This window comes from Gymnogyps californianus, chromosome Z (assembly GCF_018139145.2).
Source record: "Gymnogyps californianus isolate 813 chromosome Z, ASM1813914v2, whole genome shotgun sequence".
NCBI classification, from domain to species: domain Eukaryota; kingdom Metazoa; phylum Chordata; class Aves; order Accipitriformes; family Cathartidae; genus Gymnogyps; species Gymnogyps californianus.
The window spans coordinates 84,943,073-84,964,008 of NC_059500.1; the positions used below are offsets into that span (position 1 = coordinate 84,943,073).

Sequence of the window (20,936 nt, forward strand, 5' to 3'; positions counted from 1 at the left end):
TTTCACCTTGAGTTTGACCAGTGATTGCACACAATAAGCACTTTAGTTGTCAGGAAAAAGCAAACCTTCTGAAACAGTTGTTTCAACTCAATTTTATCAGGAAAACTATATGTGGCTGTAACAGTTATGTTTATCTGTTCATCCAGTCTTGTTTCTACAAATTCTTAACTCTGTTCTCTTCTGTCTTTTGTGAATTTAGCTCCCTGGGCTAAATCGTAATGGGCCTTAGCTCCCTCCTATTTAGACAGAACTTGTAAAACATGTTGGCAGCCCAAGTCTCTTTTGTTTACATCTTTGCAGTTCAGTTCTGTTGTGTGTATGGTATTGTAGGTGTTCTTGTGAAACTGTTCTGGCCTTTACAGATATGTGAGTAAAGCAGTTGCATACATCTTGTGCATTTGTTACCATTTTAAGCTAAAATGCCCTTAAAATAACGCATAGTAATATCAATCATTTTCTCACTTTTTTTGGTTTGTTTGTTACCTTTCTTGTTGTTTTCATTGTTTTGTCAAATATCATAGAAATCTCTGAACCACTATTCTGGAACTTACCTAGTTCACCATATGCTATCAACCTGTAGACTTCGAGAGCACTGGAAAACAAAAATAAGGGGAAACTTTATACATCAGATGTCTAATCTGTCATTTAGTTGTTACCACTGGTCAATAATTTGCCTGAAGACTTATTTATTGAGACTAACAAGTATAATATAATCTCCTTTCACATAGGCTGATATACCGAACAGATTTGAGATGAAGCTACACAGAAATAATATTTTTGAGGAGTCCTACAGAAGAATCATGTCTGTGAAAAGACCTGATGTACTAAAAGCCAGGCTCTGGATTGAATTTGAGTCAGAAAAAGGACTTGACTATGGAGGTGTGGCCAGAGAATGGTTTTTTCTCTTGTCCAAGGAGATGTTTAACCCTTATTATGGTCTCTTTGAATATTCAGCAACGTAAGTGTCCATTAAAATATTTCCATTCATAAGGGATATACATCAGATTTTGCATAAGAGGCCAAGTTACACTGGGAAGTAGTTAGATCATCCTTCACGAGGTATTGATATGCACTCTTATCAGTCAAATCTCTCTTCTGTACTATCATTTCTTACTTGCTTTTCAGAGAACCTTTCAAATTGTCATTGAAATCTCATAAAACATTTTCATTATTAAGACAATATTCAGTGTTGCCTTGCTTGCAGCAGAACTGCAATTTTTGAGGCTAGTAATAGTGAAAGGAGCGATGTCAGACAAAAGGCTCTTTTTATGCCTTCCCATTGCACTGTAAAACACCTGCCGTCCAGAATTATAGTGCTCCTTTATAATTAGCTCATAAAACAGCTTCTCGTTTACATTTCAGTAGTTACACAGCAGTGGCCTTACATAAGTTCAAATTTGTTTTTGTCCAATTTTAAAATCTTTGAGCAATCCATTAGTGTAAATGAGAGAGCAAGTCTCCTGCTTAAGGTACGTTTGTTTTAATAAGCTGTATGTTATTCCACATTGTGTACTTAGCTACAGTGAGGATGGATTTCTTAATTGCAGGCAGTAGTTTTGATGTTTTTATGTCAATATCGAGCTCACTCCTTTCTCTAGTAAGTGTTGAATTGATTGTAAAGTAGATGAAGAAAGACTGCATAATGAGAGCGTTCTCGCATTTGTGTCTCAGAAAAGATACATTCTGCTGTTGAAGGGAAACACAACTTAAACAACATTGACGAGCACAGAATGCCTGTGTGTTAATAGAATTCACTGGATAAACACTTGTTTTGAAATATTTCCACTTATGGGATACAGGTCACTGGATATTTTAAATATAATGTTATTTCGGTTTAGGTTCAGAAATCTAACTAGTTATTTTAAGAAATAAGAAAAAAAACCCTACTTAAAAACCCCATGTCTTTCTTCACAGATTAAGAATATACTGCAAATTAAAAGTACTGCTTTTACACTAATGTCTTACTGTGACACGCACTTTCACACGAGTCTTAATGCTTTGTTACCCAGTTAAAAGATCTTAGTCCTTTGACAGCTTTTTCCTATGTCCTGGGGGTTAAGCGTATTTCAGAGATGTTCTCTAGTATGTGCAGTTTAAGATGCTAGTAAGAAAATGTTCTTTATCCCAGGACGGTTGGACCGTGGGCCTATACTTCATTCCTCTTCAGTACCTACAGATATTTCAAGAACTAAAAGAAACTAGTGCAAAAGAGAATCCTAAACTTTTAAGCCCTGAGATTTGGCTGGAAAGAGTGAATAATCAAGCCCAGCAGAAGGCAGAAGAGATCACTTAGCTGGAATTCTCATTCCACTGAAGCTGATGGCAAAATTCTACTGTTTTCAGTGCTGCTAGGCTTTTATCCTTTGAAGAGGTTAGCACAGCCCTCTTACGCTTGCCACAGGTGGAATCCTGTTACCCCACAAGCAGAAGTTTTACTTACCTTTGTCAAGTAATCATTATGGTCGTAGCAAGACAGTTTTGATTAGGACAGCCTCCCCACAAACTGTCAGGTACTTCTGTTCAGGAACACATGGAGTAAACACTCTTGCAAAAATGAACAGGAAATGGCCCTAAGCTCACATTATTTATTAACATATCGAGTATCTGGTTATTTAAAGACTTGGTTATTTAGATATTTTTTTTCTTTCCCCAAAAAAGGGACAACTATACACTTCAGATAAATCCTAATTCAGGTCTTTGTAACGAAGATCATCTGTCATATTTCACATTTATTGGTCGGGTTGCTGGTCTGGCAGTATATCATGGGAAGCTATTGGATGGTGAGTTATTACATTGCATGGCTATGCTACTGTTACTGGATTTTTATTAAATGAAATAAATCACTTCAATAATTCATATGCCTTAGAGTGTAGTATTTCTGGAGACAAAGTCTGAGAGAAAGTAATGGAACTGGAACTGTTGGAAATTGCATTCCTGATGTGAATGGTGATTCAAAAATTATAGTGTCTTACTCAACAAATACGTTTCATATAAAGTTTTGCTCCTTTCTCCACTCGTGTTAAAACTACAGAATCAGCATTCCTAAATAATCACTATCCCTAAAGGAAAATCACTAAATTTATATCAACCATTTCCATGCAAACCTGCAGCCAAAGCAGTTGTGTGGGTGTCAACTGCAGCATATTTTGATGGGTAAAATTATTACTGAATGATTTAATGAGAAAATATGATTTCTGCTGAACTTTGAAATCCCACAGTAAGCAAGCAAGCAAACATTATAAACTGACCAAATTTTATTTAGCAATAGTGCAGCACATTAGAAGAGGAAGCTCACCGTCCTGTTTTTCTAGCATCTCCTTTGAGAGAAGAATGGCAATTTTAAATGGATTAGAGTACCCTGAGCTCAATTCCCCACCTCTTGTGTCTCTCTGCCATTAATGTAATGGTGTTTAATGGCATATGATAATTAATGGCATAGTTCTTGTAACTGAAAAATTGGAATTTCTGGGCCTAAATAAAAAATGAGCCTGCTGTGTTAACTTGAGCAGTTACAGCGCTGTTCGTTTCACGAGGTTTCTTTCTTGCTAGCACACTAGGAAATGTCGTGGTGTATTATCCTTGAGCAGTCATATCTTTATGTAAGGTGAAAATGCAGAACAGTGGAGGTAACACTTTTCTCTCTCTTTTAGGCTTCTTCATCAGACCTTTTTACAAGATGATGCTGGGGAAACCAATAACTCTGAAAGACATGGAGTCAGTGGTAAGATAAAATTTAAACCCTATCAGCATTAGCAATTACGTGCTTTTTTTCCTCTGGGGGAATTTATAAGAGTAACAATTCCAGTAAACTGCATGGTGGAAAACCCAAGGTCATAGTTGCAACAACTTTAGAAAGATATGTACGTACCTTTTTAATAAAAGAAATTTTCCCAGCTAGGACAGCGGTTTCAGTACCAGTGCACTAACAGTGGTGAGAGGGACAAGGGAGAGGAGGCGTGAATAGGCCAGTAAGAAACACAGCATAAGACGTCTAATCGTACTTCAGATTTTCCGCTGGGTCAGCTTTCTCCCCGTTACAAGGAGCACCACCACCAAGCCCTACAGCTTTCTTGTCATGCTGTGGAGCAGGAAGAGGGGGATGCGAGGGCTTCATTCTGACCCGGCAACACGGGCAGTTGCCCACAGTGCTGGAAGGAGAAAGGGTTGCCAAATGATAAACGGTTTTCTCCAAAATGTACTTAATGAATGCAGCACAACTTATGCCCTTATATCCGTTTTGGTTTTGTTCCCTGCACTGGCTCTACTTTCACACCTTCAGCATTAATTGCAATCAAGTACTTTTGTGTTTGGCACTCCCTGGGAGAAAAACGGATTGTTTTACAAGTTAGAAATCTCAAACTTTGTATTGTAAAATGAAGGACAACAATAAATAGGATCCCGCAGATGCCCAGTCTAGACGTGTGCTGTACCCGTATTGAAACACAGTACATTTCAGATATGTACAGCTAAATACAGATGGTTTCCATTAATTTAGCAGGATGATACTTGTTTTTGTCTTTTTAACCTTTAAAAAGGTTAAAGGTTAAGGTCTGTCCAGTTTTTCCACTGCTGTGGACTTTGGAGAACCTTCGAGCTGTTACTTTTCCCCTTTCTAACGTCTTCCTCTGTTACCCCGTTATAGAGAACAGTTTATCTGGAGAAGACTGCTCCAGATTGCTTCTGCAGGGGCAGGACGTGGTTGTGAGCCGGGCCACTCACATCCTGCGCTTCCCTAAGACTGTCTTCAACAGCGAAGTCAGTTGACTCACAAGCCCAGCACAGAGGCAAAATTACAGAAGATGAGATGGCTTGAGCTCAAGTACAAGCTTAAAACCAAGCTCATCAGATACATACCCAGAAGGATCTTAAAAGGAAGTTCAGGCTCTTGTATTCCTACAAGTAGTTGGGAAACCTTTTCTTCTTATTCTTAGCTCTGCAATAGCTGTCCTTGGTCTTGTCAAAAGCATACTCAGTATAAGAATAAAACGCAGTTTATTCTTTTTTATGTTTTAGAGTTTTACAAATTTTCAGTTACTGACATAAATGCTGGTTCAACTGCTTAATCTCTCTTCCAGCTCCCACTATGTCATAGTCACCAAATTTTGGCAGGTCATTCTTCTCTTGAAGCATACATGAGTAAATAATGTTTTAACTTTATTTTGAAATTAATTTTTTTGGCTCTCTTGCTTGGACATATTTAATGATAGCTACACATACTTTTTTTTTCCCCCCTTTTTTTTCTTGGGTCAATCTTTAATTATGAACCTAATGCATGGTGAAGATACAACCCTTTTATGGAATTAGAGGGGTCTTTTATTCAGCAGACTTCAAGGCTTTTAATAATAACACGGCAATCAGTTATTGTATAATATATTATCAATGTAATGGAGTGGTATATAAATTCTGTTGAAAAGAACGTACAGTTTTATCAAGAAGACATTTTCTAACCAATTATTTCACACCGCTATATACATATTTACCTAATAGGTGTGTAGAATCAATTTATTGTGTTGCATAATAATGCCATTACAAGTCAATTAAGAAGAGTTACATGAATCTAAAAATACAGCATCCAAGAAAAATACATATGAATAAAGTAATCCATCCTACCCTGCTTTACAGTAGCTGTGCCAATAAATGAGTTCTCGTCTTTCCAGTCCCTTGGGAGTTCTAGTTTTAGATGTTTTTATTTGTTCAATTTAAAGTTAAACTATACATTCAATATTCACATTTTCAAACTTTGTTTAATTATGATCCGCTGTAGGACAGCGAATACTACAACTCTTTGAAGTGGATCCTGGAAAATGACCCTACAGAGTTGGATCTCATGTTTTGCATAGATGAGGAAAACTTTGGACAGGTATGTAAAGGTTCTGCCAGAAGTCCGTATTTCCATCTTGTTATTGGTTATTGCCAAAAAGTAATTAAATACTGAGCAGTATCTCGTGGTTGTGAACTTGATCAGGACTGTTGACTGTTCATGATCAGTATAGGCAGACTACGAATATTAACCTCTCTTTCTTCCTGAGTTAAGACTGGGGATGCCAAAGGAGGAAATTATGTTCTTGTCAGTGAGCAGTATGACATCTTTGTGAAAAGCGGTACTTGAAGATGAGTAAAATACTTGCAAAGAGGAGTAATAAAGGTGTTACACAGTCCATCTTAGAAAATAGTGTCAGCCTGGGACTGTTCGGGTTTCTATAGGTTGAAGATGTTCTCAAAGGACAAAGTGGTAGAATTATAATCAGTGAAGTGCTCTGTTTATAGTGTCTTTTATGTAACGCAGGCAGATGATACAACAAAAGGAAGCATGCCTGTTTTAGAAAGGTTCACAATCTGTGGATAACTTTCTCCGTTACAAATGAAAAATGTGAGATACATTTTTAACAATTGAGAAGTAAGTAGGTGGGAATATAATTCATCAGCCAAAGTCGTAACTCATTTTATCAGTAGAAGCTGTAACAACAGTTATGGTACCGTTTGTCTTGGATTTACAGTCGGTCTTTACAGAGAAGCCTATTAAAACAAACTTCAGAGATGGGTATCAGCTTCTGGATGGAAATAACTTGGGTGCGGATAAATGTCTTGTACATAAGTATATGTGTTAGATTTAATTTGAGGACTTAAAGGCAAATAAATCATGAGTTTATTTACATGAGCTTGGAACTTACTTGCCTACCATGATTGGTTTTTTTTTAATTTATTTACAAGCTATGGAGCTGAACCATTTTGTAATGCATGCACACATACAGTGACTAAAACATACTGGTTTTGTACAATATTGGGACTTCATAATACCTACCTGTGTCTCTTAAATTAATTTGCTTATAGGCTTTTATGACCTTTTTTAGTGTCTCCACTTTGTTTAACTGTTAGACCTAGATATCTCGGCTCCAGGTACCACTGGTATTGTGGACCAGCACAGTGCCTTTTTTAAAAGCTGACTTCAGAATTTCAAAACATATATGCACGCAATGTACTGTCAAGAACATTCTGACCACTTCTCAGTGCTTCTTACGTTTTTCCTGAAGCAACATAAGGTTATCAGTTACGTGGAAAATTAGGGAGAACATCAAAGCCATAGGATGAAAAGTTTTTGTAATACACTGGGTTGTTTGTTGGTAATTTTCATTATCTTCTGTTCTGTAACGATTTAGCTTCCAATTATTCATAGCCTTTCACTGCCAGCTTTCACATCTGCTGGCAGAAGTTTGTTCTCTGACTCAAAGCATAAATCAGCTTACTTGGAGATATGTTCTGCTCTTCTCCAAACTCTTTAATACCTCAAATAGCTAATTCTGGCACTGCCGGCAAGATTGATTTTTGTTTAATTTACAATAGATGCATCTGATTCCAGAAGAAAATAATACTGTTTCCATCATACTGCTGGTGACATGCAAAGTTGGCATGACAAATTTTATCGAAGAAAAGCCTGAATAAACTCAGTAGTACAAGGACAGGATATGCTATAGGGAGGAGGAATTTATGTAGCTGGAGAATGAAACATCTTTTCAGTCCAAATGCATACAGGATGCTTTCCAGCAATTCAGAAGTTATGGCAAATACTGACTATGCTGGCTTTTTCCACATGTACCACTGGCCGTTGCCAGCCCTCTGGGGACTACTAGAAGTCAAGGGACCCTGACTCACTACTGGCACTTGTTTTGCCTCATCTACTGCTAAACCACTGAAAGTTGATAAAAGTGCCCTTGGGAACCTGCGTAGGAGATGATACTGCTTCCACAAGGACATTATGTATGTAAGAGGGAGATGTTTGCATTGCTATAAGCTTCTATGTTTGTTTATACTTCATTTATCACCAAAACCTTTTCTGGAGTTAGAGAAAAACAAGAAACCTCTAATAAATCTTATCTTCTTATTACCCTTCCTTACTTAATAACCAGAAATCTGGTTTCGGTAGTTCTCACAAGTCAGTAAGAAATACACAGTAGATATTTTCAACATGTAAAGGATGGAGAGCGATCTTCAAAAAGCAGAGAAAGAAAAGGTCTGTATTTCTCCTAAGTTCTTAATGGCTCTGGAATACTATTTCTCATTTCTGAAAAACAATGTATCTTCTGGTGGGCAGGAAGAAACAAGCACCAAGACGACTTCTATTTGTGCCATCACGTCTGGGATCTTCATAACTTTATCCTACTTAAATTTGACAGTATAGCAAACCTTTTCCTCACTAGTTCTGGACTGTCTTCTCTGGTCTTTACGGAACGAGTAAACTAATGTTTCAGAGGTGTGTACGTTCCCTGTTAAGTACTTTTCCTTAATAGTATAGTCATCTTTTTTTTTTCTATACAGTAATAGGTATATTTATTCAAATAGACCTATTGTACTGTTTTTCTCCTTGTTGAAGCATTCAGTGTTAATCCAGTCCTGAAAAGAGCTTTCCAGCCTCCTCCTTTCACAGCTCCATTTATTAACTAATGACCTTACTGTCTTACTGTTACTCAACCACAACATCTGATTTAATTATTAAAGATTAGTTACAGCTTTAAAAAAAGGCTTGGTTGAATGTGGGTGCACAGAGTCACGTCTTGGGTTGCTTCCACTGGAACCATGCTTTTGAAGTGATGGAACAAGGTGACTGGAACAGAGCAACGACTTACGAGCAACAAAATACTTGACTTTCCTGCTCTCCTACCCAAATGAAAAGCACTCCCAAGCACACACGCTTTACAAGAAATTAATCCAGTCTTGTGCCTATGTTGTATGTAAACACCAGGATCTGCAGTCAGAAAAATGCTTCTTCATAGCTACGGCTATGGAGCGTACGGTGTGGTAGCAATTTTCTGTGGGCACTAACTGATAAAAGCTACCAACTTTTAGCTTTCAGAGTACCTACCCAGCATTAATTCTGTGAATTACTACTGATAAATCACTTTCTTCAGAAATAAATACGTTATTTGGACTTGCTGTAGTTTCTTGTGAACTGTAATGAATTTGGTTTTTTCAATCTTATACTCCACGGTGACACCATCCTTAGCAAATTTGTGCTTAACCATTTCCATTATCTGTTTTTCTGCTTTACGTTTTTGGCCTTTTTATGAAACAGTTTCTCTGGGGATTTTAATAATTTTTTTCCAAGCATTTTGAAAAATAAGAAGGCATTTTTCTACTCTTATTAGAATGGAATATATGTTTTCTTTACCCAAATGAACCTGCTGTTCAGGACTAAAAGTTTGCTTTGGAATGGTTTGCTCACTTGCTAATGAATATGATTGAGAATTCAGTCTTATAAGTGATCATAGAATAATTTGTTCCTAATGATGCCATCTTTGAATGTGGAATGTTTGATGTCTCAGTAGCTATTACAGCATAATAATTTTCTGATACTACTTGTACAATGCTGCTCAAGGAGAGTGGATTTTGTGAGAAACGTGCCCTGAAATAATGTCATGTTGTGTTTTGTTTTGTTTCTTTCGAAATACAGACATATCAAGTCGACCTGAAGCCAAATGGGTCAGAAATCATGGTAACAAATGAAAACAAAAGGGAATACATTGAGTATGTATACATTTATGGAATGTATCCCGAGTGTAAGAAAGCACAGTTGTACTTGTCTTAGAATTTATCCTACTGCAATTACTGTAGTTTGTACTACACTAGATCATCAGAGATCCTTTTAAAAGAAAATCTTATTGTTAACATTGTTTAATCCGTAGAAAGTTTGAATTTTAACCTTTACTGTTCTATGAATTACGCTAATCAGGGGAGTCTGTGACCTAATAGGAAACTTTTTTGATGGGTAGGCATGAGGAGCATTCACGAAGGGATGGGATTGCTCTGAATGACAGGCATCTGCATCTCAATTACGCGGTGAAAAGAAATGGCACCTCTTGGATGCAGTACTTCCCGTGTTAAAGTAGACATACCCGTTTTGCCCAGTTTCATGCCTGCTTCTGTCTGTTGCCGAAGCGCCTAGCTTTGTAGATCTCCAAAGCAGTGATGGATTTCCACCCTAGCATTTACAGTTTTTCCCGATGAACTGCTAGGTCGCAGCATACAAATGAGTGCAGATCTGAACACTAAACTGGATCTAGAAAAAAGAATGAAAATAGGATGTCTGTATAATTTATCAACTTCGTATTTGCTTCCCATTGTGGTCTTCATTCAGGGAAGAACTCGGGAACTCTGTAAATGTTTAAGCATTCCTCTAAGAGGAGAACTTTGTACTTGTTTGTTAATCTCGTTTGCAATGTGGTGTTACAGTGATTTGGCTGTAATGGCGGAACAATAAGAAATTTCTGCTTTTATGATTTTTTTTCGTTACTTTGTGTGTAATATATTTGCACTGTCAGCTCTTTAATCTTTCAGGTATGCCTTTTTTTTCAGTTTTCAGATGCAAAATATTAGACATCATAAATATTTTTTATCTCCATCATAGTGCAGAAACGAAAAGCTCTTTGAAAATATATGGGCCAAAATGCAGAACTGAGTTAGGTTTACATCTAGATAATTCTTTCATGGCTAGTCACAGTATTTTTATAACTTTGGAGTCAATACTTGTATGCTCTCATTTGGAAATGATTAATGCAACTTAAAATTTTTCAAACATTTTTCCTCAGAATTCCATTATGATAGAACTATTCCAGTTGTTATACTTTAGAAAAAAAAAACCAAACCAAAACACACCAAACTGCAGGTGTAGTCACAAATGTAATTTTATTTTTGTCTCTGTGTCTTAACATCTAAATGATGCATTCTCATGCATATGTAGTGCTTCTGGGATATCATGTAGATAATGAAGAATCATTGTCTAACAGAAAATCTGGCGTTTCGTTTGCATTATTTTATTATGTAATACTCATTGCAGAAAAGAAGGAAAATAGATAAACTGACTAAATAGCTGCTACTTAAAAATCAATGTTATTTCCTTAAGCCTTATGAGAAAATCACAATAGGAATTTTCTAGTAATGGTCAAATGAACAGTATCCAGTGCTGTAATGCTGCCTTTGAAAATGCAGTTTACATAACATTGGCCAATATAAGAACAAAAATAGAGTAAATTAAATTAACTGCTTGGTTTTCCTGAAATCCCCACATAGGAAACGTGCTTCTCCAAAGTCTGGCTCAAAGCGCCTAAGGTAAAACAAGCCAGAAAGCGCTCTCTGGCGTGGCCGTCATCCCATTATCCTTCTCCGCTAGTTACGCAGACCAGATCCGTGATTTCAGTACCAGTGTGGCTATCAAAAATTGGCCAGATCTTAAATTATGTTTAATCTTAAGCTTCCTCAGTTTTTCTGCCTACCAGAATGTAAAATAATTCAACTATACATGCTGGCATTTTTAATTAGTGCCTCTTCAAAGGTGAGAAAAAATTATAATTGCTATATTCGTGCAAATTAGGAATGAAATCCTAATTCAGTAGAAATCCAGTTCCTTTCCTAAAGCATTATTCTGGAACCTGTGAGGTATTTACGCTGTAGGTGGTTAGCATTGAAATACAGGCCTTTGCCTTTGATATTGCAGTTTTTATTCATCTATGTATTTATTTATAGGCAGGCTGTTATATGTAATTACATCTATCCTCAAATTTTGCAGATTTCCTTGGGAATTGTTAATTACTCAGAGCTCTGGAAGAATAAAATGCCTAGTCATTTAGGTACCTAATACTAACAGTAAATACATCATCCAGGGTCTGGGTTACAGCCTCATTTAGAAAGAAATAAAGCATAGTACAGAACTTGTAGGCTGTTTCAGTCCACAGGCAAGCCTTTTTGCCGGGTTCATCCTTGAGTTAATAATCTCCATAGGAACAGAAAGGTTAATATCAGACAACATGACAGTGTCACATTAAAAAATTCTTGGTGATGTAGAAGAGTCATAGCTATAAAACACGGAAGTGTATGTGTAGAGTTTGTGTTGCATGCTGAAGTGAAAATACTGATACTGTAAATTGTTCATAGTCCCTGGGGTTTTTTCAACAATGTGATCAGTCACACAAGATAAATTCGAACAATTAATAAAAAGCTGCTCAGTTTCCTTAACATCACAGTGTGGTTGGGAGACGGCTGAAGTTGTAAATGAGAAACTGAAACTGTTAGGGTTGCTAAAATCTCTAAACGCTTAGTTTGCAGTCTTCTAATGAGTGTGCTTATGTGTTTTTGTTTATCTGCTATAGCCTGGTCATCCAGTGGAGGTTTGTAAACAGAGTTCAAAAACAAATGAATGCTTTTTTGGAGGTAAGGTTCTTTAGCTGCCTTTTTTTCCCGCAAATAACTTTTTTTTAATGCAGACTTCTTATACATCAGTGTCTGTGTTAAGGGAGTGGGGAGCTTTGCATAACTGCACAAGTTCTGGAATGCTTCTGGTTTATGATTTTACAGTTTTACCTTGTTTAAGAATATATAATCTTTCCCTTATGAGAATAAGGTCATTCTCTTTCGAGCTTAAAGTATTCGAGCTTGAAATAATTTAGTGATTAATATTCTAAATTAGGGACTCGTACTTCAGCAACTGTGTATTTCATTTTGAAAACCCTTCTTTGTCCTCTGTCGTTTACTTAGGTTCCCTGAAGCCAAAGATCCTGTTAGATAACTTAAAATTCTCATGCCACATAAAATTAACTTTGCTTTGCTTTCTTTTCTTTTAGGGATTCACAGAACTTCTTCCTATCGATCTGATTAAAATTTTTGATGAAAATGAACTAGAGGTGAGTTTGTTTAATTGACGTCCAGAGACAACAGATCAGTGATGCTCATCACAAAGAGATGCGTTATGTTCTAGGCTCATCATTCGTCACTTACTCATCGTAAGTGAATTTGCAGAGAACGATGCTTTGCTTATAGTGGGAAATGAGATTTTTCTCCCTAATTAATAAATGTATTGATCACATAAAAGCACAAAAAATTGTAATTATTCAGTGAGGTGGTTGAGTATGTGCATGTAAAAGCATGTGAGTAGCTTACTGAATTAATGCCATTATGCCTATACTAGTCATATTTTGAGCAAAATACCATAAAAGATGCTGTCACACGAAGCATACATACATCATTGTGTACAGTGTTCCTCCAGTAAAATGAAATATTCTTTGAGAATTCTCCCAAAGAGAAGCTCAAACTCTCCTTTATGGGTTGCCTTTATGTTTGCGCTGCTTAGCTCTTTAAAAGGTCAGACAACAGAGGGAAAGCATAACCTTGTTTTTCTGATAAAGTGTACAGGATAACACAATACCATCTTCAGTTAACGCTGTAACAATTTACTCCCATATGTAGTTACTTATGTGTGGCCTTGGCGACGTTGATGTTAATGACTGGAGACAACATACAATCTACAAAAATGGTTACTGCCCAAATCATCCCGTTATCCAGTGGTTCTGGAAGGTAATATTGTTTTACCACATTTAGCTTCTATGACTATTCCTGAAAATGAAAGTTACTGTATAGTTTTGCGGAGTCCGTTATGAAATCTTTTTTCTTCATGAAAACCGCTGAAGAATATGTCTGTGTCTGTTGGAAATGACAGCTGTGGTACTCATTAGAGACTATACTAGAAATAGACCCAAGATATGAAGTCAGACCTTTGGTTTTATCTAAAGTGTCTTGCAGTATTTGTGAAGTAAAATACTTTATGAAAAGTATATGTCCCCAGAAAAACTACTAAAATACTTTTTCCCCGTAATAGCCATGGATTTGTCAAAGGGGTGTCTGTTTTTCTTAAAAACACAGGAGTCTTACAGCTTTGTGTATGCACTTCAAACTTTGTTTCTGGGCTTCTTACATCATTTTCATGACTGTGGGTGGTATGCCTGGAGACCGTGTACTGGTGTCAGTCCGAAAGGCATGACTCTGAGGCCCTGCTGTAGTGCGACACTGACCTGATTTTCTGTGAACCTTTGCGGTCTCCCTGTCTGACCAGGCTACTGGTCCTACCCAGCGGCCAGCCAGCTCACGTAGGTGAACAGCCTGCGCAGCTCCCAGCTGCCGCCGGAGCAATGTCTCCTTGTTGTGGCCCTGTAACAGCTGGAAAAGGATGCTCCTTATTTAATCAGAGAAAGCCTGGTATGTGACCTGTGTCGCAGCTTTCAGAGTTACATGTCTATTACAGTCTAATACAAATAGATCATTTACTGGGGTTTTGTTTGTTTTTTAACAATGACATCTACAGCTGTGAAAGCGAAAAGGCAGTGACTGTGTGTGTTTGTCAATAGGCCGTTTTACTGATGGATGCTGAAAAACGGATTCGATTGCTGCAGTTTGTTACTGGGACGTCACGCGTGCCTATGAATGGATTTGCTGAACTTTATGGTGAGCTTCCTTTCAACTGCCTGCAGATTATGCTCACCGCTAGAATGGCTGCACAGACCGCTCTGAACATGAACGAGGAAACCTGGGCACGACTGAAATTTAGTCAGAGCCAACCTTTGACCCCCACGTAAGAATTCTCCTGGATGCCAAGAGCACTGGAGAATTTGGGGGGCACACTGAGAAGGAGTGAAGTATACCATGGGTGTTATGTAGATGCCCTCCTAGCTCCCACAGAAAAAATTTCAGCTGTCAGCAGGAATAATATTCATGTCATGTGAAGAAGAGGAGAATGCATGTTTAACCAAGCACTTCAATTTTTAAATGTTAATGTCTGAGCTTACTTCTTTTGCATTACACATACTCTACACAAAGATAGTTAGATAACTTAACAAGCTAACTGGGCTTGGAAATAAATAACCACATTCCTATTTGCTTTAATGTAGCTTTAAGTAAGAGAGTTTGTACCAGGTATTTTGTACCAGTTGAAAAATGTAGCCTACAATTTATGCAAACATTTAACGTTAAAAATAATATTTAGGTACTCTCTGTAGTGTCCAGCAATTTATATTTCATATGATTTTTGTTTTCAACCAGGTTCAAATGGTCCTCAGCTGTTTACAATAGAGCAATGGGGAAGTCCTGATAAACTGCCCAGAGCTCACACATGGTAAGTCATAAAAGCATAAAATTATATAGCTTTTCTGTATTGTATTGTGATACTGCCAAGAACGGGGGAAACTGACGACTGTGCTTATCTCTAACATATTTTAGCTCTGGATCGTACAGAGATAGCTTTTCCCCACTTTATGTTATACTACGTTTGAAGAAACTGCTACCAAATGTTCCCTAACATATTTGAAGCCGTATAGTAGCCTGCAAATTGCTTTAAGCACTGGCCAACTGCCATTCTGACAAAATGGAAGTCATTTGAATCCCTTCTGCTAGAAGACTTTTCCTCATATCAAATACAGGAACGGATTCTTATGTAAAGTACTTGGAACACGATCCAGATCAGAGCACGTGAAGCACAGCACAGAAAGTGTGCTGTGTGCTTCAATGTTGGGCTGAATCTGGGAGTAGGATCCTCGGTGCCTGCTGGGGCAAGTCCCGAGACCTTACAAATTGTCATCACATCTGTCTCACCGGCTGAGCTTCCTGTTGAGGTTGCAGTCCATTCCACCAAACACCTGATGGTTTCCCAGTGCCTTTCACATTAGGAAGACTTTATAATCCCCCCACAATTTCCCGGGAAACAGACAAGCAGACATGACAGGGAAGGATACATAGTCACAGAGCACTCCAGTGGCTCCTGGGTGATACTGCAGAGTGGTGGCAAAGGCAGGATGGGAGCAGCTATCCGTTTTGTAGTTCCTGTCAAAACCGGGATTGGGAAAAACAGCAAGAGGAATTACATCTTATGCTTTAGTATTTTTCTATGAATGTTAAAACATAGGTTCTGTTCTTTTCTGTTCTGTCAGTTGAAGGCTTTGAAAAATATAGGATAAGCAATAAAATGTCCAAGAGAGAGACTGTTAAAAGGGTACCAGGAGTTTAAAAGGGCATACTGGAAGGAAAAATAGTGCCTCACCTTGTAAGGCTAATACTATTCATTGCCTTCTTTTATTTGTCTTAGAGATTTATCACCTCTTCCTCCTTCCTTGTGGAAAACTAAGAAATTGAAGGATGTCCATGAGTTGGAAAAGCAAGACTACTGTTTGTCCAAATAGGGGTTGATGCTTTTTTTTTTCCCCCTTAGTGCTGTGATTCTGCTTCAGCTATCTCTTCACTAAGCTGTACCACACTGCAGGCTGCTGCAGGCAGCTTTTACTCTCACCATCATTTTCCCCTTTCTCATTTTCCATGATTTTATTTTTCCTCATCCTAGTAAGTGGGTATAATGAACTACAGAAAGTCTGATGTAACAGAAGATAGCCACAGAAAGCCATGCTACATAAAGGCCATAAATTGTTGGACAATTCACTGAAAATATGAGGTCATAAGATGACTTAATTTAATCTTAATTTATAGAATTTGCAAATGTTGACAGCATTCAATATAAATATTTGTCTTGCTGAGTTGCATATCAAGAATATGGCTTTTTTTAAGGTAACTTAAATTGTGCTGTACAGGAAAACTGATTTTTAGAACATTAGTACAGAATGGTGATCTTTCCATAAAAATAATCATTCTATAGAATAAAAAGTTTTGTTTAAAAAGAAAAAAACAACAAAACCCTAAACACATTCCAAACTCAACCCATCCTCTTTACATTTCAATTATCTGTTAGATGTTACAGGACCTTTTCAAGACCTTTTGGATGTTTATTCTTCTTTGCCCCCAGAGACCCCCAGAGGGTAGAGAGTCTGTCCTATAAATTCAGAACATCTTTGCTGAGTCTCAGGAAACCAGCCTTTTGACAAAGATGAAACGTTCCCAGTCAACTAAATGGGGGGGGGGGGGGTGTCTGTTGGCTTTTTTCCTTTCCTAAGTGTTTTTTAACAAATTCCCACTTTCAGCTCTGAAAAGAAAGAAGGCACACAGTTATTTCTGAAAACTCACTTTGGTCCAGGCAGGGTTGGTTTCAGACACTACCTGCGGGGAGCACAAGCACTAGTTAGGTTTGCAAAGGACGCTGTGGAGATTGCCCCCATTTGGACAGTAAGATATATTCTCTGTTAAGGCCTCCAAATTATTTAACCTTTTTTATTTCTTTAAAATTATGTGTATTTTTCAATGGATTATTAAACTATTCTTTTCCTTCTAAATTTCAGCTTTAATCGCCTAGACTTACCTCTTTATGAATCTTTTGAAGATTTGCGAGAGAAGCTCCTTATGGCAGTCGAAAATGCTCAAGGATTTGAAGGAGTGGATTAAAACGTCAGCTCTTTTTTCCCCCCCCTTCAAGCAAGTTCTGCTTGCACTTTTGCATTTGCCTAACGGACTCCGAGTGACTATGGCAGAACAGTTGCACAGCGTTGGTTCATGGAGCAAACCCTTCGACAGTGCAGTTGCCTGAATCCGGACGTTTGAACTGTAATCTGTGGGTGGCTTTTCTGACGTTTCCACAGCAGATTACCCACTGCTTAACATGAACTCTGATCACATTTCAGCAGGACTTACTCTATTTATGTTGTGCCTCTGTAGGCAAAGCCCTTAATAAATATTTTACATAATTTCTAATGACAATGAATGGAATTAATCATTTTACAGGTATAGTATTACAACTCATGTTTACTTTTTAATTGATTTAGACATTTTCAGATTTTATTTCATTACAACTAAATATCATATACTTGGAAAAATGAGCATTTTTCTTAATTTCATACCAGACTTGATGCCAGTGTCATTTTTTCAAAGCACATTTTCAGCCTTGTGTTCCCAAACCATAAAGGAAGTAGGAGAAAGCTATGTTGGAAATTTTCTCTACGTGGGCTATATATCGAGAGCAATTCTTTTCACTGAGCACATAAATATTTTTCTGTATCCAGAAGTATGGACTGGATGTTGCATTTTTGTATAAATATTAGAATAGTTCCAAGTCAAGGGAGAATCATAACATAGCATGCCAAATCTCATGTTCAATAAAGAAATTGCCTCATTATTGGTAATATTTACATGTACTATAAAGCATTTTGGGGTAGGGTTGGCATTAATCATTTTAGGAACATATGCTTAACCCTGTCATTATCTTTGTATAGTGATTCTTTTATTATCCTTTCCTCTTTACTGTTTGCAATGGAGGCATTTTGAATGAAACCTGGAACTATGTCATTTGGCACTATGGAAAACAGATCTGTTTTGTCTCCTATTTGTATGCATTTGCTAATGATATCTAAATAACAATGGGTTTTTTGTTTGTTTCTAACTGCACCAACTCTAAAGGCACTTTATGTAACACATGGAAGTCATATCTGTTTTTTATCATAAACATTAATGTGATTATATTCCTTCTCACTGCACATGTCTTTCTGGTGCAATATCTATCAATTGTGAATTTGGCTGCTGCTGATGTATAAAAGAAAAAAAAAAAAACCAGATGTAGAGCTGAGCCTGCAGACATGTTCCTCAGCAATTGTTTTTGTGATTTATTTTTTACTTAATCACAAAGATTTATTTAATATACACTGCTATCTAATCAATTTTGTTACCTATGACATGTTGCATGCTTAAACTATAATGTCTGAGTTGCATCACTTTTGTGACAGATTAAAAGTGAAAGATTTGTATTTGATCTACTGAAGTTAAATGGTTAAAATACTACTAGAGTAGGTTTGAGGGTGTGGCTTCGGCAATTTAACATTCAGTTTTGTAAGTTTTGCCCACATACTTACCTATAGATAGGCTTTTTTCCCCCAAGAGCCCATTTAATGCTTATGAAGCAAGATGACACCGCATGCCAAAACAAAATTTCACCTCATTGCCAACAGCTTTTTTAGCCCTGCCCTTACCCCGTCCCCAGCACCCACTGGCAAGTACAATCTGTGTCTGAGAATGAGCAGCCATACCACAGCAACTTTAATATAGTAATACTTCAGCTGAAAAGACGACTAGAAAGAAGCCTTAATGCTAGTAACATTCAGCAAACGGTTGCCTGCTAGCAAAAAGTTTGAAGAGCTAATAGATGCACGAGGAAGGTTATTTTATTATTTGAGCACAGGTTAAGATTCATTTTCTATTAATATGTTTCCTGACATTCCTTTCTGACCTTTTACATTTAATGAGTGAGCAGGAACATGAGAAAGCAGGCTGCATCCGAGTAGATAAACTCTGTACTGATCATTTAGCTGTGGGAAGGTGGAGAGAATGTGGTAAATCCAGGTATTTCCACTGACCTTCTGTATGTTAAGCACAGCTGGTTGATAACATTGAGGGAAGTGTCATAATCCAAAATGTGTTTTCTTTCTGTCTTAACTGGAAGATTTTTAGTGTGGTTGGAGGCTCTGTTCATGTCCAATGCCATCTATCAGAACCTTAAGAACTCCTGAGACTTTTTTGGTTGTGGAACTGAAATGTAATCTCATGTGTAGATGAGGCTGTGACCCAGGAGTAGCGCAGCTGAGGTAGAACCAGAAGTCAGGTTGTGTTTAAGAATTTTGTGATCTTGCTTTGGTCCCTTCCCTCCCCTCACCTTCTGAAACAGGTTTACTAATTTCAGCTATCTAGAATTACATACTGATATTCAACAAGAAGGGCAATTTTTGTTGTTGGGATTTGTTTGGGTTTTTTGGTTGTTTTGGTTTTTTTTTTTAAAGAAAATTTAGAATTACTTAGCTTTATCTTTTCAGATCCACTTACCTCACAAACTGACAGACACTCCAAAAGCATTCACTAGGTATTAGTGAGGCGAATTCCACTGTATGAATTGTAATTAATGTGCATTTGGACTGTTGTGGTTTATTTGAGAGCAGGGGTTTTCATATTTAGGAAACAGTCCGACATTTAAAGAAAGCCCTTGACTCCCTCAAGGTATGCCATTAGAGTGGCAGCTTCGAGTGCAGCACATTGACAATGAGGCCCAACATGCAATGCCCTGATAGACTTGTACAGCTCATGCTGAAATTTGTGCTATTTTGGCTTTCTTGCGATTAATGCAAATAGCTCAATAAATGCTATTTGTGCTTCTTGTGCCCTGGGCACTCCAACCACAGCTCTCGCCTGCATTGCAAACCTACCATCACCGTCGAGCCAAGGCAGTACCACGCACAGCTATCTGAGTTAGCTTTTGTTTGTTCAGCACTCCATGAAGGTATGATTCCTAGCAGCCCAGGTGAACGTAACAGTAAGCCAGCTCATTACTCCTTGTTTCCCGAGTTAGCTATGCTATTACGACGCAGCACTGTGTCTTGCCTTTCCAGATGCACTAAGCTCCCTTTGCTGTGGAAGTGAAACTGTCCTTTTTCGTGTTGGGGTCCATACGTAATCCAGAGTCAGTGTTCACAAATGAGCAAGACTACTTGCAGGATAAGCTGAGGGGAATTGCTCAGTTCAGCCCAGTCCTGTTTCTGCATCAAGCGCTTATTTTGGGTATCAGAAGCCTTCCTGTGAGCGAGATCTACCAGGCTGTTACTGACAGGCTTGGCATCACTGTAGTTACAGGGACATAAGCCCCTGCTAAAATGTACTATACCCATGCAACTCAGATTTTATTATTGGTGGCTATGTTGATGACTAAACCCTTGGGCAGATATGCCCCCTCATCAGCCAAGAAGTTAAGATGATCTATGCTGTGAAAAAGCCCAGGAAGTTACTTGCAGTTTTGCAATAAACTATATGAGGCTAAGTAAATGGCATTGTTAGCTGTGTGCAGCTGCAGAGGAAATGGATTTTCTTCTGCAGGGCTCTTAACACAAAAGCTGTAGTGCTGTTACTGAGACCCTAAGCTGGATTCCGGACTTTTCATCTAGGAGTCCTTCTGGAGCTCCTGAAGCTCCACTTGAAGGAATCTTTCTAGAGAAAAAAAGGTAGCTAAATGTCATTTACTTAAAACATCTGAACCACAAAGCAACTAACACTCCAGTGAGACTTGTACCATAGTATTGTGCCTTTCTTAACACAGTACACTCTTGTATATTGACAGTTCAGCCCATTCGCCACAAAATGGCCCAACAGTACTTCAGAAGGTTCCATTCAGCTGCTTTTTTTTTTGGTTGATAAATGGTAATCATAAATCAAAA

General features: G+C 37.7%; 1 protein-coding gene across 1 annotated transcript in view; it reads left to right on the forward strand.

Annotated features, from left to right (window-relative positions):
* Positions 1-19,707, forward strand: part of NEDD4L (NEDD4 like E3 ubiquitin protein ligase) — a 223,099-nt gene extending 203,392 nt beyond the window's left edge. The window contains exons 21-31 of the mRNA XM_050912459.1: positions 729-958; positions 2,659-2,780; positions 3,651-3,721; positions 5,765-5,860; positions 9,446-9,519; positions 12,138-12,198; positions 12,609-12,668; positions 13,231-13,338; positions 14,166-14,262; positions 14,857-14,929; positions 17,034-19,707. Coding sequence (XP_050768416.1) covers positions 729-958; positions 2,659-2,780; positions 3,651-3,721; positions 5,765-5,860; positions 9,446-9,519; positions 12,138-12,198; positions 12,609-12,668; positions 13,231-13,338; positions 14,166-14,262; positions 14,857-14,929; positions 17,034-17,136 — 1,095 coding nt within the window. The 3' untranslated portion in view covers positions 17,137-19,707. The remainder of the gene's footprint in view (positions 1-728; positions 959-2,658; positions 2,781-3,650; positions 3,722-5,764; positions 5,861-9,445; positions 9,520-12,137; positions 12,199-12,608; positions 12,669-13,230; positions 13,339-14,165; positions 14,263-14,856; positions 14,930-17,033) is intronic.
* Positions 19,708-20,936: the final 1,229 nt, after the last annotated feature.